General features: G+C 35.1%; 4 protein-coding genes across 6 annotated transcripts in view; all 4 read left to right on the plus strand.

Annotated features, from left to right (window-relative positions):
- Nucleotides 1–552: 552 nt before the first annotated feature.
- LOC115234565 (MIP18 family protein galla-1-like) lies at nt 553–2136 on the plus strand. 2 transcript variants are annotated; one of them, XM_029805752.1, is made up of 4 exons: nt 553–803; nt 915–1050; nt 1288–1551; nt 1632–2136. In XM_029805752.1, exons 2-4 carry the CDS (start codon nt 963–965, stop codon nt 1730–1732), a joined length of 453 nt encoding a protein of 150 aa, XP_029661612.1. In that variant the 5' UTR covers nt 553–803; nt 915–962; the 3' UTR covers nt 1733–2136. The 2 variants fall into 2 exon arrangements, with proteins under 2 accessions (XP_029661612.1, XP_029661604.1); XM_029805744.1 differs by lacking the exon at nt 553–803 and having other exon boundaries at nt 834–1050.
- Nucleotides 2137–2355: 219 nt separating this feature from the next.
- LOC115234615 lies at nt 2356–18819 on the plus strand. Its single transcript, XM_029805816.1, has 14 exons — nt 2356–2850; nt 3191–3314; nt 5503–5703; nt 6780–7045; nt 7422–7741; nt 9816–9933; nt 10010–10145; nt 10385–10648; nt 11904–11947; nt 12288–12411; nt 14600–14800; nt 16551–16816; nt 17193–17488; nt 17764–18819. The coding sequence occupies exons 2-14, from the start codon at nt 3200–3202 to the stop codon at nt 18059–18061; spliced, it is 2649 nt and encodes an 882-aa protein (XP_029661676.1). The 5' UTR covers nt 2356–2850; nt 3191–3199; the 3' UTR covers nt 18062–18819.
- On the plus strand, nt 9534–11236 carry LOC115234554 (MIP18 family protein galla-1-like). 2 transcript variants are annotated; one of them, XM_029805731.1, is made up of 4 exons: nt 9534–9898; nt 10010–10145; nt 10385–10648; nt 10729–11236. In XM_029805731.1, the coding sequence occupies exons 2-4, from the start codon at nt 10058–10060 to the stop codon at nt 10827–10829; spliced, it is 453 nt and encodes a 150-aa protein (XP_029661591.1). In that variant the 5' UTR covers nt 9534–9898; nt 10010–10057; the 3' UTR covers nt 10830–11236. The 2 variants fall into 2 exon arrangements, with proteins under 2 accessions (XP_029661591.1, XP_029661583.1); XM_029805723.1 differs by lacking the exon at nt 9534–9898 and having other exon boundaries at nt 9910–10145.
- The window catches only part of LOC115234623 (dynein beta chain, ciliary-like), a 32356-nt gene continuing 27973 nt past the window's right edge, over nt 18468–22850 (plus strand). The window contains exons 1-10 of the mRNA XM_029805828.1: nt 18468–18617; nt 19177–19410; nt 19505–19612; nt 19866–20094; nt 20439–20591; nt 20829–21115; nt 21385–21618; nt 21943–22146; nt 22248–22439; nt 22552–22761. Of these exons, the coding sequence (XP_029661688.1) occupies nt 18486–18617; nt 19177–19410; nt 19505–19612; nt 19866–20094; nt 20439–20591; nt 20829–21115; nt 21385–21618; nt 21943–22146; nt 22248–22439; nt 22552–22761 (1983 nt within the window). The 5' untranslated portion in view covers nt 18468–18485. The remainder of the gene's footprint in view (nt 18618–19176; nt 19411–19504; nt 19613–19865; nt 20095–20438; nt 20592–20828; nt 21116–21384; nt 21619–21942; nt 22147–22247; nt 22440–22551; nt 22762–22850) is intronic.

Consider the following 22850-nt stretch of genomic DNA (forward strand, 5'->3'; position numbering starts at 1 on the left):
AAAGAGACTACAATTTCTTTGTCCTGATTGGTCAAATTTCAATCTTCAATCTTCAATGCGTAGTCTAATACGGGCTTAATGCATTGCGAAAGACTGCGAGAGCCAATAACAGTCTACCTTATTTAGCATCTCTTTTCAATAGCGACTGCACAGTACACACCCAGGCTGCGGTCGGAAAGACGCTAGAAATGCTTCGAAGCGTTTGATTGACCAATCAGGACAAAGAGAGTAAAGATTTCTTTATTCTAATTGGTTAATGCAATGCTTCGAAGCATTTCTAGCGTTTTCTCGACCGTAGCCATAATCGATTCTTTGCATTGCATTATGGGTTGCGCAGGGTTGATAACTTGGAGCTCTTCGACCAAACTCTGATTAATTTAATCGACGTTCAATATTCAATAGGAGAATTGGTTTTATATAGAATGAATTCTCCTATTGGATATCGGACGTCGATTAAATTAATCAGAGTTTGGTCGAAGTGGCCCTTAACCTTCCTTTATATTATTTTTAATCGTGCGTTGTTCCCGCATCATGTATAAGTTGTTAGGGGAAATATGGGGCATTTGATTTACACTAGAGCTAGGTTCCAAAACGGTGTAAAATTTCCTCTCCGAGGACGATTTTACTCGATGGCCAGACTGAAACTAATCAGAAACCAAAAAAAGTTTCGGAACGGCCATCGAGTAAATTTTTCTTCGGAGAGTACGTTTTGGAACGTAGCCTTAGATGGGAAATTTTGGAATACGGATTAGCGAGAACACAATCTGGCAGCCCTGCAGCTGATTTCTGCTTCACGTACGCATGTATGTATACTTGTTTGTCATTGCTCGCAAATGACGTAATTCACGCATCATGTGTGTCATGTTTTTCTTGTTATTATCATTAATATAAACATGCTGTCCTTTTTTCGAAAGCTATCAATCGGCGGAAAGATAAAAGATGGTATACTGCCGGAAAGAATCATGGAAACGGCAGAGGATCTCTTGACAGCGAAGAATCAGAGCGATCTGACATTAAAGACAGATACCGAGTTAAAAGAATCTGTTTACGGCAAGTTTTTGCGCTCTATTTGCGTATTGTATCATTCGACCTTTCGGAGTGTATTGTCCGATGTCAGAAAGATGGTGCGACATTGCAAATGACTTGTTCTTTTTTTTTACACTTTATTAAAACAATCGAGTATTGCTCGAAAAATATTTCTGGAAAAAATATATTACACTGGAATAATATGCAGCTGCAGAAAGAGATTCTCTATCATTTAACGATTCAGTTCTTCCCGTTTTTCAGATTTGCTAAGGACAATTAAGGATCCGGAGAAACCGCAAACCTTGGAGCAACTGGACGTTGTCTATGAAGATTGTATAACCATTTGCCACAGCACACCTGGAGGGGTCTCTGTAATTCGCGTGGAATTCAATCCTACAGTACCTCACTGCTCATTGGCAACTCTCATAGGATTGTGTATTCGTGTCAAATTGGAACGTCATTTGGTAGCATTGTTTAAATTAGATATATATATCAAAGAGGGTGCACATTCCACTGAACAAGAAAGTATGTATACTTGTATTCTACATTGTTCCAACAGAAACATATATACACTTACCTTTAATATTGTGTGCATTAAATTACAGTTAACAAACAAATAAATGACAAGGAACGTATAGCAGCTGCAATGGAAAATCCAAATTTACGGGAACTAGTGGAGAAATGCATATTAGAGGAAGATTATTAGCATTGTATGTGATTGTGATGTATATGCTATTGGATATCTTTTTGGAGTACAGTTTTAATATGCATTATATTATGTAAATAAATAGTATATTTTATATATATGATACAATTAACGAGCCCGACTTACAATTATAACAAGATATTTTTCCAATGAAAAAAAAAACTACCTTGTAAATTAAATCGTTTCTTTTCTTGATAATATTGTAAACTTGTATTTCTGATAAAAGAGTAAACGTTATCGATAAAAAGATTAATACAATTCAAGGGTATCATATATAGAATCTAATGCAATTTGTAAATATGATGAAAATTTTCTTTTTACATTAATCCAAATTAGGATAGACAAAACAGAATAAAGAAAGTCATATGAATCAGCATGCTGATCAATAACAAGTTTCAATTTGTTTACAAGTAGTCTTATTTATTTCGTATCATTGCAATATTTTTAAAATTTCTTCTTAACTCTTGTTTTAATTAATATATAATCGAACTTTTACGCTTTTGATTTATTTTTAATTCGAGTAATATAAATATATTTTTATTGTAATATAAAAATATTATCTTTTGCTGTATCACAATATGTATAAAGCCCGAAAAATACAATTTTAGAAAATTAGATAATTTTTAAAGACATCAATCTCTTTCACGAAATACTCTTTTAATCCATCATAATGCTTTTAAAAAATACATCGAAAGAGAATGCCTCGTAGAATGCATCACGTGTGATGCACGGACGTCTTGCATGCAACATACATCGTACATACAATGTATGGGACAATGAAATTGTTGAGAAATTGGGTGACGTACTCGCAATTTATGACGGTGATCAAAACTGCCGCGTGCGGGCGTCAGAGTGTGTTTCTACCCATTTCTACCACTTCTGTGGCGACTATATACCGGATCACATTCGCATCGCGTGGCATCAGCCGTCAGTCGAGTCCAATCGAGTCTCGGGTAGTCTCGAGTCGCAAACAGCGCGGATGTTATCTTTTTCCTATATCCTTTTTCTTCTCATATCGCGTCGAATTCTCAAGAAAAAAATCATCGGATGTTTTTCTTTGAACATAAATAATTCATTTAGAGAATCGCCCATATTCCAGGTGCAAATTAAAAGAGTTTGTAAGTGTTATTATAAGCTATTAATAAATAAACAATAGTATCTAATCAAAATTTTTCAAAGTTGAATCTTTACTTATAATTGAAAATTTTCAAATCATCTTTCCTTATTTATTTAAATATTGCTCAGCTAATTTATAAATTATATATTTTTGTAAATCCACGATTTAACCAATATACGAATGGGAAAAGTATATAACTTGAATTTTATATTTACATAGCTTATAATGATAAAGCATAAAAATATTTTCAAGAATTAAACTTTTTAAATTTTAATTTTTTCTTTCTCTCTCTCCCTCTTTTTTTAAAATTAACGATATGTATATATTTCTCTTTTTTCAAGTGCAACACTATGATAAATCATCAACTGGTCAAGATGGGCTTCAATTTGTCTTCCTCGATTTTCATCGTCCTCTTGTTCAAGTTTATTACGCACGGCTTGCCAATGCTAGAGGAAGAACTTTACGGTATGATAAGTCAACGTTACACATAAAAACACATCAACATAAATATTAAATGTGCTAATTTGATATCTACGCGCGGTGTATCAGGAAGGAGAAATTTTTATTTGAAATATTACTTTCAAAAAAATTTCTCAAAACAAATCAATACTGCATAAATTTGTGTGTCCAATTTTAACACAAGTTATAGCGTTTTCAAGTGAAGCAGATTTGATCACCCTGCGATTAAACCTAATTTGCCATGAACATATGTTCGAACGTAAATGGGTTTTGAATCTGATTAATATAAATAACACATTAATATTATAAATAATATAAAGTATATTCTGATTGACATTATTTTGACTTCAAAGCACCAAATTCTTTGCCCTGATTAATCAATCAAACGCTTATCTGATGCAGTATTTCATTGATTAATCCAATAATCCAAGTACCCCTATAGTAACCCAAGACGTCATAAATGACGTCATTAATCGATTTCAGAGCGATCAAACTTGCTTCATTCGAAAATGCTATTAGTCGGAAAAATTTCTTGTGTATCCTTAGCATTTACGAATAAAATATCACGAAAACAACTCATGTGCTCTAAAAGGTTAATAGGTCCATTTGATACTCGCACTTAATGTGCTTTTGCGACGATTATACGACGGGGATTTAAATAAATTTATACAAGTCTCGCAAAATGCTTTAGCCGCTATTTTATGCATCAGTCTCGAAGTTATGAGCAGATAAACGTCAAAACGCAAAAGTTCGGAATAAAACGTTATCATAGCTAACATGCGCACTTCTTTATTTTTTGCAACTTGTTTCCCGTTATATCATAGAAATGATATGAGTCATTCCTATCGTGCTATCCGATAACATACATATACTTTTTTATAGTAATATAATAATATAAATATACATAATATTGAAATCTGTGATAAACATAAATCTTATAATTATGCATTTGCATATCTATCGGCATATATATCGGCTTTTTCTTTATCATATACTAGAATATATTCATATAATTCGCGCTTTTAATTCTGATGACAGATTCTATGAGCCATCTTTTTCTTTAGTCAAGAAAACAAAGAGATCGTCATCTATCTAACTTTTCAATTTCCAACACATACTTCGTAATTAAGTTTCAATTTAAAACTAAAATTCACTTGAAATTAAAATACGCGATTTCACTATGCATCTTTTACCCTCTATAATTTATAGTTACGAAAAGCCTTTTTTTATCCGCACAATCCGCTCTTCTAATAGAGAAATATTATTATTATTATTCGATGTCTCAACATTTTCGTTAAGAAGAACTCGACCACAAGTTCATCACATAATATAATTGGTTGTAAAGAATCCATGATCGCGAATCCATGATTGCAATTGTTAAAGTTCCGCGGAATATTTCTTGGTTCCCATTAATGTTGCGGTGTCGTGACATTAACGCAGCTAACGCATCGGTTTGTTATTCCCCGCGGAAGCCGAATGCCGGCTGATGCTTTTACCACTACCAGTGCCGCGCAACGTTTATTAACGTATACGTAATTAATTCAAGTAGGAGATCGACAAAAGTCGCGCACGTTCGCATCCGTAATTTTCCAACGCTACATTATCAATTGATCTCGACCATTATGTAACCGCGCGATTATTTATCTCATGATAGAGCCGTTATAGTGTGAAAATTGCTTAATCCAAAGAAATGAGAAAGTATAATATTAAAGATAAAATTATATTTCTTTAACATTATAGAAAATTTTTATTTCTTTTTCATTTTCCAGATTTTTTAAATATATAAATATATATTTTTTTCCTGAAAAAAATTGATTCTATATAATCTGAATATTAGATTAAATTTTTGAATAGATTTTATATTAAATATTATTGAGATAAAAAAGAAAAAATGGAATACTTCCATATAATCAGGGAGATACAATACTTTAATCTTTCCGACTTAAGCATATTTCATACTGTGCCGCAAGAATCATTTCGTTATCATCTAAAAGAGTGGTATATAATGGTGTGTTATAATCTTATACGAGGAAAAAAGTACTTTGTAGGTCAGACTCGTTAACGCGCGAGAAAAAATGCGGGCCGTCCGTCGATTAGTTTCAACGATCCGAAACCGGGCTTTCCCTCGTGTTCTTCCCTCTTCTTTGCATTTACGTGCAATACGCGAAGCATAATCTGGTTTAAATTTACGCAGAAGGTAGTCACTGCAAGCTGGAGAACGGCAAGACGGGCGTGTGCAAGAAAATATACGAGTGCCCATCCAAATTACGAGACGTGATAGAGGGTAAAAGGAGCTCAGATTCGACGGGACGTTGCGGCTTCGAGGACTTCACGGAGATCGTCTGCTGCCAGTACAACATCACGGACAAGATAGGGCTTCGGCCAGCGGAGATAGGTATGATATCATCTCATAGCTTGCAAAATGGGTTTTTTTTTTTTCTATGAGTAGCAAAATAGAGCGATCTGAGAATTGAATACAGGATTGATAAACACAGATGACTACTTACTTTAACTTACTTTGAAGATATAGAAATAAAAAACATAATAAAATAAATATAATAAAAAACATAATTGATAGAAATAAAAAAAGAATAATTCATTCATTCATTAATTAGCGTTACGCAGAAATGAATTTACTAAAGTAATTTAGAGGAAATATAAGGAATACGATGTATATAATTGATTGTTTTTAAATTGCGTGAATTAACTTGCTTATTATTATTTGCTGATATCGCGTTGAAGAGTTTAGTAGAAAATCGAACAATAAAAGATGTTTTTGTATGTGCTGCGCAGAGAGATATTGTCTAACTTTATATCATCTTACTTCATCCATCATCTAACTTTACAGATTATTAAAACCGCTACTTTGCTGGGAGATGCGTGTCTAGTTATTTGTGGTGATAATGAGATGAGCGTTGGGAAGGTGATCGGGAGGAAGACGAATCTGACGATTATTAATATTCCTACGAGTTTGCCGTCGATTAACATTCTATCTTTATTCGAGAACAGGTTTCTCAGCTTGTTGCCATAATTTCCAATAGCGACTCTTATTCTCTTCATCTGGAAAAAGACGGAATTCTACGAGACGGGACTGTCCCTAAACTTTAATGTTGACATTTCTCATTATTACGAAGCTATAGCGTATTTTATCATTTTGAAATCGGCTTGATTCTTGATATATATGGCCATTTAAGACGTTTTTAAATCTCAGATATTTTATTAATGTTTATCGCGTATATTATCACTTTAACATGTATCATTAATGCGCGTGCGTAAATCGCTTCCGAGAATTCGTTTAAATAATAAACGACCTTGAAGAGACGCGCGGTGACGTAACGATCGTCACGGCTCATAGTTACGGCTACAGTTTTATATATCCGGACAGAATCCGGTCTCGCCGATTATAATCGGCCAATCGATCGTGTTCTTTCGCGCGAAGACAATGTTCAATTCGCGGTCGTAAATTTTCAGCATGCCGGCAATACGAGAACGAGATCGGAACAAGTAGCAAAAGAGCGATAACGGAGAACAAGGTGGAGTTTCACATATTCAGCGGCATGAGAGCCGAGCGCGGAGAATTCCCGTATATGGTCGCTCTGGGATACGAGAATGAAGACGAGGGCGACGAGAATCCGGACGCTATCAAGTACAACTGCGGCGGCACGTTAATCTCGTCGCAATATGTACTTACCGCCGCTCACTGCGTGAACAGCGTGCAGGAGAAAGTACCGATAGAGGTAAGTAGCAGATGAGTTCCAAGTTCAAGGTCGTGATCTAGTCAAGGATTAACCCTCGAAATAGCCGCTGTCCATTCGAGTCAGAGTGATTTCTCGCGTGTCCTGTTATGAAAAAAGAAATGAAACAGATTAGTGTAGAATCCTTATTTAATTCTTATAGACTAAGAGGTGTTCACCGAAATAAAAAACGCACGAAGAGACACTCCTCTTGTTTACAGAATCTACATCCTATAATATAAATACGATTTCTTTACAATATATCGCAGTTTATAACAAAGATATCCTTGTTTGACATAAGTAGATTCGGAAAGATCTTTCTGTAATTCTCTACGATATGAGATGCAAAGATCAAGAGCGAATCTCTTTTGCTTCCTAGGTAAAGATCGGCAACGAGGATCTAAAGAGTGCGGACGACGATGCGCAACGAATTCCCATAATCGACGTGATAACGCATCCGCGTTACAAGCGCAGCATGAATTACAACGACGTGGCCATCCTGAAATTAAAGACGCCTGTACGTATGACGAGTAACGTGAGGCCGATCTGCATCCAAACGAAATCTCTCACCACTATGGATATGTCGACGAACGTATCGTTCATCGTGATCGGTTGGGGCGCTACCAGTTTCACCGACGACGGCAGCATCATGTTGATGAAGACGCCGAGTCTCAGGTGCGAGAAAATAAAAAATACATAGCTTTTTTTAGTAAGAATTTTAACAAAGAGCATTTTCTCGAACGCATGCTTGCGAGAATTCTTTTACGAAAAATTGTCTGCGTAGCTATCATTATGGCTACACAGTTTATATATTTGTCTGCGTAGCTATCATTATGGCTACACAGTTTATATATTTGTCTGCGTAGCTATCATTATGGCTACACAGTTTATATATTTGTCTGCGTAGCTATCATTATGGCTACACAGTTTATATATTTGTCTGCGTAGCTATCATTATGGCTACACAGTTTATATATTTGTCTGCGTAGCTATCATTATGGCTACACAGTTTATATATTTGTCTGCGTAGCTATCATTATGGCTACACAGTTTATATATTTGTCTGCGTAGCTATCATTATGGCTACACAGTTTATATATTTGTCTGCGTAGCTATCATTATGGTTACGTTAAAGTTTATATATTTCAATTTAGATATTATTATTTTAGTCTCTTCCTCTGTCTATTTCTCTCTCTCTCTCTCTCTCACTCTTTCTCTCTCTCTCTCTCTCTCTCTCTTTCTCTCTCTTTCTTTCTCTTTCTCGGGCGCGCGACATAGGAAGCAGAGTTGGGCAAAAATGTAATCTAATTAACAATTACAAATTTCAATTACAATGTAATTATTAATTGCATTAAGAATTACATTGTAATTGAAATTTGTAATTGTAAATTAGATTACATTTTTGCCCAGCTCTGCTTCCTATAGGCGCGTTCCATTTAACGATCGCAACGCTCACGGTATCATTTCATCCTTGTTGTTCACGAAACTTAAACAAAGACAGATGATGCTCGCGAGCATTGCGATCGTTAAGTGGAACGCGCCCTATGCCGCGCGCGCGAGAAAGAGAAAGAGAGAGAGAGTGAGAGAGAGAGAGAGAGAGAGAGAATAGTTCGAGATGCGTGGCTTCAGCGTTCGCTCGTACGTAGCCGTATAGAGCGCCCCTCCCACCGCTTCGCCGCGCACCTAGCAACGCCTGAGTAGGAAGTCTCTTCTCGCCGCGCGCTTGTGTAAGGCATGGATTGGCCCATCTTTTTAAATTAATTTCTTAATAATTATTACGAATATCGCAAAATGGTAAAGGACTTCTTCTCGGTTTCATATGCTCTACCTCCACATGGCGGGTGATCCGCGAATTATAGGACACCCTGTATAGTATGTATAATAAATCTACATATATGTATATAGGCGTAAAATAATAGTCATGAGTGTAGAAGTGTAGTGTAGAATAGTGTGTGAGCTGGGACATCATTCGATTTCTTCTGATTGGCTGAAATCCTTTTTGGTCAAAAATGGCGAAATCGGAATATTTGTAAAAATAGTAACTAGTCTAAAGTCCATTTCAAACTATACATTAAAGATTGTGATTGGAGATTAAAGATTGAAATTTAACCAATCAGATCAAAGAAAATCTTAGTTCCTTGTGCTAGTAGCTTTTTATGAAACTGTTCAGTAGTAATCAAACGTGATTGGCTTTTACTTTTAACCAACAAATCAACGGCTGCGGTCGGAAAGACGCTAGAAATGCTTCGAAGCGTTTGATTGACCAATCAGGACAAAGAGAGTAAAGATTTCTTTATTCTAATTGGTTAATGCAATGCTTCGAAGCATTTCTAGCGTCTTCTCGACCGTAGCCATAATCGATTCTTTGCATTGCATTATGGGTTGCGCAGGGTTGATAACTTGGAGCTCTTCGACCAAACTCTGATTAATTTAATCGACGTTCAATATTCAATAGGAGAATTGGTTTTATATAGAATGAATTCTCCTATTGGATATCGGACGTCGATTAAATTAATCAGAGTTTGGTCGAAGTGGCCCTTAACCTTCCTTTATATTATTTTTAATCGTGCGTTGTTCCCACATCATGTATAAGTTGTTAGGGGAAATATGGGGCATTTGATTTACACTAGAGCTAGGTTCCAAAACGGTGTAAAATTTCCTCTCCGAGGACGATTTTACTCGATGGCCAGACTGAAACTAATCAGAAACCAAAAAAAGTTTCGGAACGGCCATCGAGTAAATTTTTCTTCGGAGAGTACGTTTTGGAACGTAGCCTTAGATGGGAAATTTTGGAATACGGATTAGCGAGAACACAATCTGGCAGCCCTGCAGCTGATTTCTGCTTCACGTACGCATGTATGTATACTTGTTTGTCATTGCTCGCAAATGACGTAATTCACGCATCATGTGTGTCATGTTTTTCTTGTTATTATCATTAATATAAACATGCTGTCCTTTTTTCGAAAGCTATCAATCGGCGGAAAGATAAAAGATGGTATACTGCCGGAAAGAATCATGGAAACGGCAGAGGATCTCTTGACAGCGAAGAATCAGAGCGATCTGACATTAAAGACAGATACCGAGTTAAAAGAATCTGTTTACGGCAAGTTTTTGCGCTCTATTTGCGTATTGTATCATTCGACCTTTCGGAGTGTATTGTCCGATGTCAGAAAGATGGTGCGACATTGCAAATGACTTGTTCTTTTTTTTTTTACACTTTATTAAAACAATCGAGTATTGCTCGAAAAATATTTCTGGAAAAAATATATTACACTGGAATAATATGCAGCTGCAGAAAGAGATTCTCTATCATTTAACGATTCAGTTCTTCCCGTTTTTCAGATTTGCTAAGGACAATTAAGGATCCGGAGAAACCGCAAACCTTGGAGCAACTGGACGTTGTCTATGAAGATTGTATAACCATTTGCCACAGCACACCTGGAGGGGTCTCTGTAATTCGCGTGGAATTCAATCCTACAGTACCTCACTGCTCATTGGCAACTCTCATAGGATTGTGTATTCGTGTCAAATTGGAACGTCATTTGGTAGCATTGTTTAAATTAGATATATATATCAAAGAGGGTGCACATTCCACTGAACAAGAAAGTATGTATACTTGTATTCTACATTGTTCCAACAGAAACATATATACACTTACCTTTAATATTGTGTGCATTAAATTACAGTTAACAAACAAATAAATGACAAGGAACGTATAGCAGCTGCAATGGAAAATCCAAATTTACGGGAACTAGTGGAGAAATGCATATTAGAGGAAGATTATTAGCATTGTATGTGATTGTGATGTATATGCTATTGGATATCTTTTTGGAGTACAGTTTTAATATGCATTATATTATGTAAATAAATAGTATATTTTATATATATGATACAATTAACGAGCCCGACTTACAATTATAACAAGATATTTTTTCAATGAAAAAAAAAACTACCTTGTAAATTAAATCGTTTCTTTTCTTGATAATATTGTAAACTTGTATTTCTGATAAAAGAGTAAACGTTATCGATAAAAAGATTAATACAATTCAAGGGTATCATATATAGAATCTAATGCAATTTGTAAATATGATGAAAATTTTCTTTTTACATTAATCCAAATTAGGATAGACAAAACAGAATAAAGAAAGTCATATGAATCAGCATGCTGATCAATAACAAGTTTCAATTTGTTTACAAGTAGTCTTATTTATTTCGTATCATTGCAATATTTTTAAAATTTCTTCTTAACTCTTGTTTTAATTAATATATAATCGAACTTTTACGCTTTTGATTTATTTTTAATTCGAGTAATATAAATATATTTTTATTGTAATATAAAAATATTATCTTTTGCTGTATCACAATATGTATAAAGCCCGAAAAATACAATTTTAGAAAATTAGATAATTTTTAAAGACATCAATCTCTTTCACGAAATACTCTTTTAATCCATCATAATGCTTTTAAAAAATACATCGAAAGAGAATGCCTCGTAGAATGCATCACGTGTGATGCACGGACGTCTTGCATGCAACATACATCGTACATACAATGTATGGGACAATGAAATTGTTGAGAAATTGGGTGACGTACTCGCAATTTATGACGGTGATCAAAACTGCCGCGTGCGGGCGTCAGAGTGTGTTTCTACCCATTTCTACCACTTCTGTGGCGACTATATACCGGATCACATTCGCATCGCGTGGCATCAGCCGTCAGTCGAGTCCAATCGAGTCTCGGGTAGTCTCGAGTCGCAAACAGCGCGGATGTTATCTTTTTCCTATATCCTTTTTCTTCTCATATCGCGTCGAATTCTCAAGAAAAAAATCATCGGATGTTTTTCTTTGAACATAAATAATTCATTTAGAGAATCGCCCATATTCCAGGTGCAAATTAAAAGAGTTTGTAAGTGTTATTATAAGCTATTAATAAATAAACAATAGTATCTAATCAAAATTTTTCAAAGTTGAATCTTTACTTATAGTTGAAAATTTTCAAATCATCTTTCCTTATTTATTTAAATATTGCTCAGCTAATTTATAAATTATATATTTTTGTAAATCCACGATTTAACCAATATACGAATGGGAAAAGTATATAACTTGAATTTTATATTTACATAGCTTATAATGATAAAGCATAAAAATATTTTCAAGAATTAAACTTTTTAAATTTTAATTTTTTCTTTCTCTCTCTCCCTCTTTTTTTAAAATTAACGATATGTATATATTTCTCTTTTTTCAAGTGCAACACTATGATAAATCATCAACTGGTCAAGATGGGCTTCAATTTGTCTTCCTCGATTTTCATCGTCCTCTTGTTCAAGTTTATTACGCACGGCTTGCCAATGCTAGAGGAAGAACTTTACGGTATGATAAGTCAACGTTACACATAAAAACACATCAACATAAATATTAAATGTGCTAATTTGATATCTACGCGCGGTGTATCAGGAAGGAGAAATTTTTATTTGAAATATTACTTTCAAAAAAATTTCTCAAAACAAATCAATACTGCATAAATTTGTGTGTCCAATTTTAACACAAGTTATAGCGTTTTCAAGTGAAGCAGATTTGATCACCCTGCGATTAAACCTAATTTGCCATGAACATATGTTCGAACGTAAATGGGTTTTGAATCTGATTAATATAAATAACACATTAATATTATAAATAATATAAAGTATATTCTGATTGACATTATTTTGACTTCAAAGCACCAAATTCTTTGCCCTGATTAATCAATCAAACGCTTATCTGATGCAGTATTTCATTGATTAATCCAATAATCCAAGTACCCCTATAGTAACCCAAGACGTCATAAATGACGTCATTAATCGATTTCAGAGCGATCAAACTTGCTTCATTCGAAAATGCTATTAGTCGGAAAAATTTCTTGTGTATCCTTAGCATTTACGAATAAAATATCACGAAAACAACTCATGTGCTCTAAAAGGTTAATAGGTCCATTTGATACTCGCACTTAATGTGCTTTTGCGACGATTATACGACGGGGATTTAAATAAATTTATACAAGTCTCGCAAAATGCTTTAGCCGCTATTTTATGCATCAGTCTCGAAGTTATGAGCAGATAAACGTCAAAACGCAAAAGTTCGGAATAAAACGTTATCATAGCTAACATGCGCACTTCTTTATTTTTTGCAACTTGTTTCCCGTTATATCATAGAAATGATATGAGTCATTCCTATCGTGCTATCCGATAACATACATATACTTTTTTATAGTAATATAATAATATAAATATACATAATATTGAAATCTGTGATAAACATAAATCTTATAATTATGCATTTGCATATCTATCGGCATATATATCGGCTTTTTCTTTATCATATACTAGAATATATTCATATAATTCGCGCTTTTAATTCTGATGACAGATTCTATGAGCCATCTTTTTCTTTAGTCAAGAAAACAAAGAGATCGTCATCTATCTAACTTTTCAATTTCCAACACATACTTCGTAATTAAGTTTCAATTTAAAACTAAAATTCACTTGAAATTAAAATACGCGATTTCACTATGCATCTTTTACCCTCTATAATTTATAGTTACGAAAAGCCTTTTTTTATCCGCACAATCCGCTCTTCTAATAGAGAAATATTATTATTATTATTCGATGTCTCAACATTTTCGTTAAGAAGAACTCGACCACAAGTTCATCACATAATATAATTGGTTGTAAAGAATCCATGATCGCGAATCCATGATTGCAATTGTTAAAGTTCCGCGGAATATTTCTTGGTTCCCATTAATGTTGCGGTGTCGTGACATTAACGCAGCTAACGCATCGGTTTGTTATTCCCCGCGGAAGCCGAATGCCGGCTGATGCTTTTACCACTACCAGTGCCGCGCAACGTTTATTAACGTATACGTAATTAATTCAAGTAGGAGATCGACAAAAGTCGCGCACGTTCGCATCCGTAATTTTCCAACGCTACATTATCAATTGATCTCGACCATTATGTAACCGCGCGATTATTTATCTCATGATAGAGCCGTTATAGTGTGAAAATTGCTTAATCCAAAGAAATGAGAAAGTATAATATTAAAGATAAAATTATATTTCTTTAACATTATAGAAAATTTTTATTTCTTTTTCATTTTCCAGATTTTTTAAATATATAAATATATATTTTTTTCCTGAAAAAAATTGATTCTATATAATCTGAATATTAGATTAAATTTTTGAATAGATTTTATATTAAATATTATTGAGATAAAAAAGAAAAAATGGAATACTTCCATATAATCAGGGAGATACAATACTTTAATCTTTCCGACTTAAGCATATTTCATACTGTGCCGCAAGAATCATTTCGTTATCATCTAAAAGAGTGGTATATAATGGTGTGTTATAATCTTATACGAGGAAAAAAGTACTTTGTAGGTCAGACTCGTTAACGCGCGAGAAAAAATGCGGGCCGTCCGTCGATTAGTTTCAACGATCCGAAACCGGGCTTTCCCTCGTGTTCTTCCCTCTTCTTTGCATTTACGTGCAATACGCGAAGCATAATCTGGTTTAAATTTACGCAGAAGATAGTCACTGCAAGCTGGAGAACGGCAAGATGGGCGTGTGCAAGAAAATATACGAGTGCCCATCCAAATTACGAGACGTGATAGAGGGTAAAAGGAGCTCAGATTCGACGGGACGTTGCGGCTTCGAGGACTTCACGGAGATCGTCTGCTGCCAGTACAACATCACGGACAAGATAGGGCTTCGGCCAGCGGAGATAGGTATGATATCATCTCATAGCTTGCAAAATGGGTTTTTTTTTTTTTTCTATGAGTAGCAAAATAGAGCGATCTGAGAATTGAATACAGGATTGATAAACACAGATGACTACTTACTTTAACTTACTTTGAAGATATAGAAATAAAAAACATAATAAAATAAATATAATAAAAAACATAATTGATAGAAATAAAAAAAGAATAATTCATTCATTCATTAATTAGCGTTACGCAGAAATGAATTTACTAAAGTAATTTAGAGGAAATATAAGGAATACGATGTATATAATTGATTGTTTTTAAATTGCGTGAATTAACTTGCTTATTATTATTTGCTGATATCGCGTTGAAGAGTTTAGTAGAAAATCGAACAATAAAAGATGTTTTTGTATGTGCTGCGCAGAGAGATATTGTCTAACTTTATATCATCTTACTTCATCCATCATCTAACTTTACAGATTATTAAAACCGCTACTTTGCTGGGAGATGCGTGTCTAGTTATTTGTGGTGATAATGAGATGAGCGTTGGGAAGGTGATCGGGAGGAAGACGAATCTGACGATTATTAATATTCCTACGAGTTTGCCGTCGATTAACATTCTATCTTTATTCGAGAACAGGTTTCTCAGCTTGTTGCCATAATTTCCAATAGCGACTCTTATTCTCTTCATCTGGAAAAAGACGGAATTCTACGTAGCTTGCAAAATGGGTTTTTTTTTTTTCTATGAGTAGCAAAATAGAGCGATCTGAGAATTGAATACAGGATTGATAAACACAGATGACTACTTACTTTAACTTACTTTGAAGATATAGAAATAAAAAACATAATAAAATAAATATAATAAAAAACATAATTGATAGAAATAAAAAAAGAATAATTCATTCATTCATTAATTAGCGTTACGCAGAAATGAATTTACTAAAGTAATTTAGAGGAAATATAAGGAATACGATGTATATAATTGATTGTTTTTAAATTGCGTGAATTAACTTGCTTATTATTATTTGCTGATATCGCGTTGAAGAGTTTAGTAGAAAATCGAACAATAAAAGATGTTTTTGTATGTGCTGCGCAGAGAGATATTGTCTAACTTTATATCATCTTACTTCATCCATCATCTAACTTTACAGATTATTAAAACCGCTACTTTGCTGGGAGATGCGTGTCTAGTTATTTGTGGTGATAATGAGATGAGCGTTGGGAAGGTGATCGGGAGGAAGACGAATCTGACGATTATTAATATTCCTACGAGTTTGCCGTCGATTAACATTCTATCTTTATTCGAGAACAGGTTTCTCAGCTTGTTGCCATAATTTCCAATAGCGACTCTTATTCTCTTCATCTGGAAAAAGACGGAATTCTACGAGACGGGACTGTCCCTAAACTTTAATGTTGACATTTCTCATTATTACGAAGCTATAGCGTATTTTATCATTTTGAAATCGGCTTGATTCTTGATATATATGGCCATTTAAGACGTTTTTAAATCTCAGATATTTTATTAATGTTTATCGCGTATATTATCACTTTAACATGTATCATTAATGCGCGTGCGTAAATCGCTTCCGAGAATTCGTTTAAATAATAAACGACCTTGAAGAGACGCGCGGTGACGTAACGATCGTCACGGCTCATAGTTACGGCTACAGTTTTATATATCCGGACAGAATCCGGTCTCGCCGATTATAATCGGCCAATCGATCGTGTTCTTTCGCGCGAAGACAATGTTCAATTCGCGGTCGTAAATTTTCAGCATGCCGGCAATACGAGAACGAGATCGGAACAAGTAGCAAAAGAGCGATAACGGAGAACAAGGTGGAGTTTCACATATTCAGCGGCATGAGAGCCGAGCGCGGAGAATTCCCGTATATGGTCGCTCTGGGATACGAGAATGAAGACGAGGGCGACGAGAATCCGGACGCTATCAAGTACAACTGCGGCGGCACGTTAATCTCGTCGCAATATGTACTTACCGCCGCTCACTGCGTGAACAGCGTGCAGGAGAAAGTACCGATAGAGGTAAGTAGCAGATGAGTTCCAAGTTCAAGGTCGTGATCTAGTCAAGGATTAACCCTCGAAATAGCCGCTGTCCATTCGAGTCAGAGTGATTTCTCGCGTGTCCTGTTATGAAAAAAGAAATGAAACAGATTAGTGTAGAATCCTTATTTAATTCTTATAGACTAAGAGGTGTTCACCGAAATAAAAAACGCACGAAGAGACACTCCTCTTGTTTACAGAATCTACATCCTATAATATAAATACGATTTCTTTACAATATATCGCAGTTTATAACAAAGATATCCTTGTTTGACATAAGTAGATTCGGAAAGATCTTTCTGTAATTCTCTACGATATGAGATGCAAAGATCAAGAGCGAATCTCTTTTGCTTCCTAGGTAAAGATCGGCAACGAGGATCTAAAGAGTGCGGACGACGATGCGCAACGAATTCCCATAATCGACGTGATAACGCATCCGCGTTACAAGCGCAGCATGAATTACAACGACGTGGCCATCCTGAAATTAAAGACGCCTGTACGTATGACGAGTAACGTGAGGCCGATCTGCATCCAAACGAAATCTCTCACCACTATGGATATGTCGACGAACGTATCGTTCATCGTGATCGGTTGGGGCGCTACCAGTTTCACCGACGACGGCAGCATCATGTTGATGAAGACGCCGAGTCTCAGGTGCGAGAAAATAAAAAATACATAGCTTTTTTTAGTAAGAATTTTAACAAAGAGCATTTTCTCGAACGCATGCTTGCGAGAATTCTTTTACGAAAAATCGGCTATTCGATTTTAAACTAGCTTATTCATAGATGAAGAACGTAAAATTCGATTTATGTGTCATGTAGTTAAAGTCACTTGATAAAAAATTTAAAAGACATCTGACGAAAAATATAATCTTATACATATTTCTTTTTTTATGCAAATATTATATATGGTCATAGAATTTTCTTTAGTCTCGTAGATAGAGAGTCGTGCGCCAAGTCGTTCAACGGTTTCAGCAAATTGCCCCGCGGCTTGGACGACAATATGCTATGCGTATTGGACACCAATGTTACGAGAAGATCGGACGCGTGTCAAGGCGATAGCGGCGGGCCCTTGCTGATGTTCACCGGACCCAATTACAGCATTGTGGGAATCACAGCGTTCGGGCAAAGTTGCGGTGGATCCGTACCGGGGGTTTACACAGCGGTTTATCCCTATTTGGAGTGGATCGAAAGACAAGTCTGGCCGGAAATAAACGACGAACAGTAGATGAGTCATGAGTCACGACTCGACCAACTTAAGTTTCAACGAGTTTCACTCTCGTTTATGTGACTTTCAACTCGACGACGCAATTTAGATACTTTAATATCGTTCATAATGTCGTTACGAGAATCTAGTCTGATGCTATTGCGTGAAAGAAGTATACTATAATGTAGCATTCATTACATTCTTCAATTTTCATCTCTTGTCTTACTTTTGTGACTTTAACGAGTTTTATACTTTTATATTTGCAACTTCATTCGAGAGTAACGTCTTCCTCTATGTGTGTATGTGCCTTAATAAGATATTGTGAATATATTCCGTTGATTATAGTTTTACTTTGAAAACCTTTCTGCGAAAACAAATTGACAACGTTCAAATCGTTCAATTGAATAACGGTCGATGGCGAGGAATTTTTCCCGTAAATATAAAAATGACCGACAAGAGAGAAGAGGAGAAAAAGGAGGATGACGAACGTCTCGAATATCTTTATAAGTATTTAGTGTTATCGAGAAAAATTAAACTCGACAAATGGATAAAGATGTTAACAAACGAGGAATACAAGGTGCAATATATATATATATATATATATTTTTTTTTTGTTTCCCTCCTTAAATCTTAACCTTTAATCGCTCGCGTAAATTAAACGCAAATTTACATACACTGTGATTTGAGACATGTTAAGGCAATATAATATACATTCCGTGATTCCAACAATTTTTAAAACTGCAGTATACTATAAATAACAATTATCAGAAAATTAATCTGTATTAACCTAATATCTGTAATAACCTAATATAACACTCTTTTTATAGCAAAATAATATAGCATGATTAATAGATTATACACATTCGATAATTATATATAATACTATATATAATTAATATGAAAATTGTTCTTATTTCAAATTATACTGCTATAATAAATAAATTTTTAATTTATTAAAAAGAAAAATGGGAAGAAAATGCAATATTCTCGAATATTTTTCGAAGTTTTCTTCCATCTAATGTTAAAACTTCGCATTTTTACACAAAAGATAACCCGAGATTAATGGTTGTTAGACTAATAAATTGCTCGACACAGATGCTTGTGTTATTTATATTCTAAATACGAAAATGTGTCAGGAGATGATTATGAAATTCTTTGACACGCCGTCGGAGATGATTCTGATAGTGCAACTGAGTCCGGCCGCCGTATTGGTGCCGTATCTCGAGATACCAGCGACAGGCCGGGTAAAGGCATCGTACTTTATAAAGAGAAGTCCTGCCAAGATCACACGGGAGAATTACAGGGACGTTATTATACCCGGAGACATGGCGCCGAGACCCATCGAGGAATTATCCGTTTTGTTTGAGGAGGTAGCGAATCGTATGCCCGAATTACATATATTGTTCGCGTCTATAAAAAAAAGAGATTGACGCAAAATTCAACTTGCGCGAATATTCTGCCTAGGCTTACGTGCCGATATTGTCGAATCCGAGGAATCACAAGGGCTGGCCGCGCGTTATCGGCGAAGACACGAAGAAACACGTTTACGATTTCCGCAATATAATATGCCAGGTATACGGAGTCACTTTTAGCCCTTAACCCGCGAGACATAATATCTGTCCGTGTGACAGATACTGCCGTTGCGTCCCCAAGTATACGTCCTTCGATGTTCTCTTCTTCTTAATATAAATAATATTCTCGTCTTCAAAAACTCAATGGTATCCGAGCTGTGAATGTGAAATTTTTAAGTGAAATAAAAATGTCTTCATTAGCTCTCTAGTTCCAAAATACTTTACTCTAGAAAAAAAAAGATGTCCTCTTTCAGGTCAAAGGTAAGATGACAGGACAGACGTTACTGCCGATGCCGATGGGTGTCGAACAGGTATTCGAGGAGGAATGGAAAGCGCAGCGAAGCGGCGGTGTTGAGGTCGATGTTTATTTAAAAAGCGATATAGAGACTATAGTGACAAAATGGCGTTCGCAAATTAACGATGTACTTAACGAGGAGAGCACACGCGCCTTCCTCAACGATAAACAGCCGATACCGAGCGAGGGTACTACGCAACAGTATTTAAATCTCGCAAGATTTTCAGAGGAACTCTGCATGTATTTAGTAAAACAGATTTTTTTTTTTTTTTTTAAATCGATAAGACGTTTCAGAGCCATTATTCGTGGGATTCGATGCATATTATATGTCGATACACTGTATTATATTACCAACTAAAAGTGACACAATTTTTTTCTCGTGTTATTTATTTATAATACATAATTTGGATAATTTTTATGTAATTTTGAAAAAAAAGAAGCATGTATATTTTCGATTTTTTCGCGACTCACTTGATTTTCAAAATTGAGAATTAAAAAGACTTTAATTACTAACCACGTACTTTTCTTTCAGAGATCGAGTTCTGGCGTCAACGACTTGAAAATGTCGAATCGATCTATAACCAGATGAGAGATCCTCGAGTGAAAAAAATGGCATCTATCCTGGAATTAACCAAGAGTCCCTACTCACAGTGTTTCAAGACTCTATTGAAAGACGTTATGACCGGTTAGATCTTGCTAGCGTTAACCGAGCAATTGGCCAATAAGTATTAATTTGATGTATTGATAATTAAATGGATGTATAACGAATGGGTATTTTGTTCCTTTAACCGCCGTTCTAACTAATTATTCCAAAAAAGCAGGATTTGCCGATTAAGAAATTTTCGGATAAACTTTCAAATATAATTTCACGTTAACAAAAAACCACGCGACGATCCAAAAAGATTTTTATTCGTATTTTTAGCGGTGATCGAAGCGCGTGATATTTGTTCCTATTTGAAAGCGTTGGAGCCTTACTTCGAAGACATACAAAATACTGAATTCAAAGATATACAGCCGAGATTGAAACCACTGTTGCATTGCGTGTGCCTGACATGGTCAAACTCAAAATATTATTGCACTTCCACGCGGATAATCACATTGCTGTCCGAGATATCCAATTTGCTAATAACTGAGGTACGTAAAAGGGAAATAGTTATTTCAAATATCGAGGCGCTCAAGCAATCTAAATCCTATACTAGAAAATTAATTAATAAAAGAAATTTAATTTAGTTTTTTTCAAAAAAGCATTAATGTGTGTCATCCTTCACAAAGGATACTGGAAACTTTTCGTGTTGCGTTGCTATTTATTTAAATTTATTTAACCCATTGTCGTCCTTTCGACGAGAATTATTCAGAAAGATCTAAACAGACACGCGCATTCAATTAGCATGTTAATGAGTTATACATATATATCTCTTCTTCTTTTTCTTTAAGAACGTAGAAATGCCTACTATATAGCTAATCGCGCAGTTTTGTAGGCCGCCAAATATTTGGATCAGAGTACCTTGTTCGCGGGCGACGTCAAGGATAATCTGAAACATTTGGAGCATGTGACAAGCATTCTGACTTATTACACAGAAATGTTCGAGATGTTTCGAACTAAGCTGGATTACTACTTCAAGTACCCGACTGAGTCGATCCCGTGGAATTTTGACGAAGAATTAGTACTCGGAAGAATAATAAATTTTCAGAAACGTCTAGCAGAGATAAAAGTCTGTGATTCATTTCTTAAAATTCAGTTGAGCAACTTCGCACGCATAGACAAGTTATCTCGTGTTATCTCGAACAAAAGTGTACTAGCTGGTGCTAGAAATATAGTGCATCTTCCTTTCAAGCTAAAATAGATTATCTTGGATTTAATTTTATGGATTGCTTCTCAAAAAAATTTATATTTATGTATAACAAGTTTTTTAGTTTTTTAAAAAATGTATCATTTTTTTATAACAAAAAAGATCTAATCTCGCTGTTAGAAATACGAGAGATAAGTTGTGCGTAAGTTCAAAGAAGATAATTTATTATTCCATGCTATTCGTCAGATGTTGTTTGAGACGGCCCAAGAATATTTTAAGCTAGAAAAGATGGAATTTACCGGTTTGAAGGGGAAAACATTGTGCTCGAGAATATATGATATTCACGAAAAGTTTGTCAAACTTTACAATGAATTCGCCGAGTTGGAATATGATATTTTAATTCCGGAAGAAATACGATTCACCGATAGCGTCACTTTTTTTTTAGCGAAGGTGAGGTAATACTCGCATAAATTTCAATACATTGGATACATTGCTTCCCTTCTCTGTGATGAGTGCTGTAAAGTAAAAATTTGTTATCTTCTTTGTCGTAGATCGAAGAGTTTGATCGACAGATCGCGAATATATTCGATCAGGCATTCTCCGAATGTCATAATACGGAAACTATATTCAAACTAATATGGATAATAGGCTCGATGGCCAATCGACCGATCATCATGGCGCAATTATGGCACAATTACGAGAAATTGCTTCAAAGAATTCATATTCATTTCGATGATATTAAAGTACGCGCAATGTGTGATATTATATTATGTTGATATTAATAATTAGTATACAGAGATTAATATAGATATAATATGACTGCAAGGCTTGAACGAAAATTTGTACCTATTCCAGGTAATATTCGACAACACGTTCAAAGACCGTGACGAGAACGAGTGGATTGAGACCGATCAGTATTTCCCGCGTGTGGCCGGCGCTTTGTGCACATTGACGCAATTGCGGCAACGAATAGATTATCCGATGCAATGCGCGAAATCTGTCGATCATCCTCTAATAATCTTGAGAATCGCGCGTGAAACCAAACTGAAGCACGAGCAACTGCAGGTAACATTTTGCTCTAAGTCTTAAAAATATTTTTTTTTTCCATTCAGTGGATCCCTGTGTAATCCCTTAAGAAATTTATAATACTTTAT

This window comes from Formica exsecta, unplaced genomic scaffold (assembly GCF_003651465.1).
Source record: "Formica exsecta isolate Colony F162 unplaced genomic scaffold, ASM365146v1 scaffold108, whole genome shotgun sequence".
Taxonomy (NCBI): Eukaryota; Metazoa; Arthropoda; class Insecta; order Hymenoptera; family Formicidae; genus Formica; species Formica exsecta.

Excerpts from the sequence above, each read along its gene's own strand:
- LOC115234565 (XM_029805744.1), top strand. The coding sequence starts at position 894 with ATGCTGTCCTTTTTTCGAAAGCTATCAATCGGCGGAAAGATAAAAGAT. Across the intron at positions 1,051-1,287 it reads GTTAAAAGAATCTGTTTACG|ATTTGCTAAGGACAATTAAG; the intron begins GCAAGTTTTTGC and ends CCCGTTTTTCAG. Across the intron at positions 1,552-1,631 it reads ACATTCCACTGAACAAGAAA|TTAACAAACAAATAAATGAC; the intron begins GTATGTATACTT and ends ATTAAATTACAG.
- LOC115234615 (XM_029805816.1), top strand. The coding sequence starts at position 3,200 with ATGATAAATCATCAACTGGTCAAGATGGGCTTCAATTTGTCTTCCTCG. Across the intron at positions 7,046-7,421 it reads AGGAGAAAGTACCGATAGAG|GTAAAGATCGGCAACGAGGA; the intron begins GTAAGTAGCAGA and ends TTTGCTTCCTAG. Across the intron at positions 10,649-11,903 it reads ACATTCCACTGAACAAGAAA|ATTTAGAGAATCGCCCATAT; the intron begins GTATGTATACTT and ends CATAAATAATTC.
- LOC115234554 (XM_029805723.1), top strand. The coding sequence starts at position 9,989 with ATGCTGTCCTTTTTTCGAAAGCTATCAATCGGCGGAAAGATAAAAGAT. Across the intron at positions 10,146-10,384 it reads GTTAAAAGAATCTGTTTACG|ATTTGCTAAGGACAATTAAG; the intron begins GCAAGTTTTTGC and ends CCCGTTTTTCAG. Across the intron at positions 10,649-10,728 it reads ACATTCCACTGAACAAGAAA|TTAACAAACAAATAAATGAC; the intron begins GTATGTATACTT and ends ATTAAATTACAG.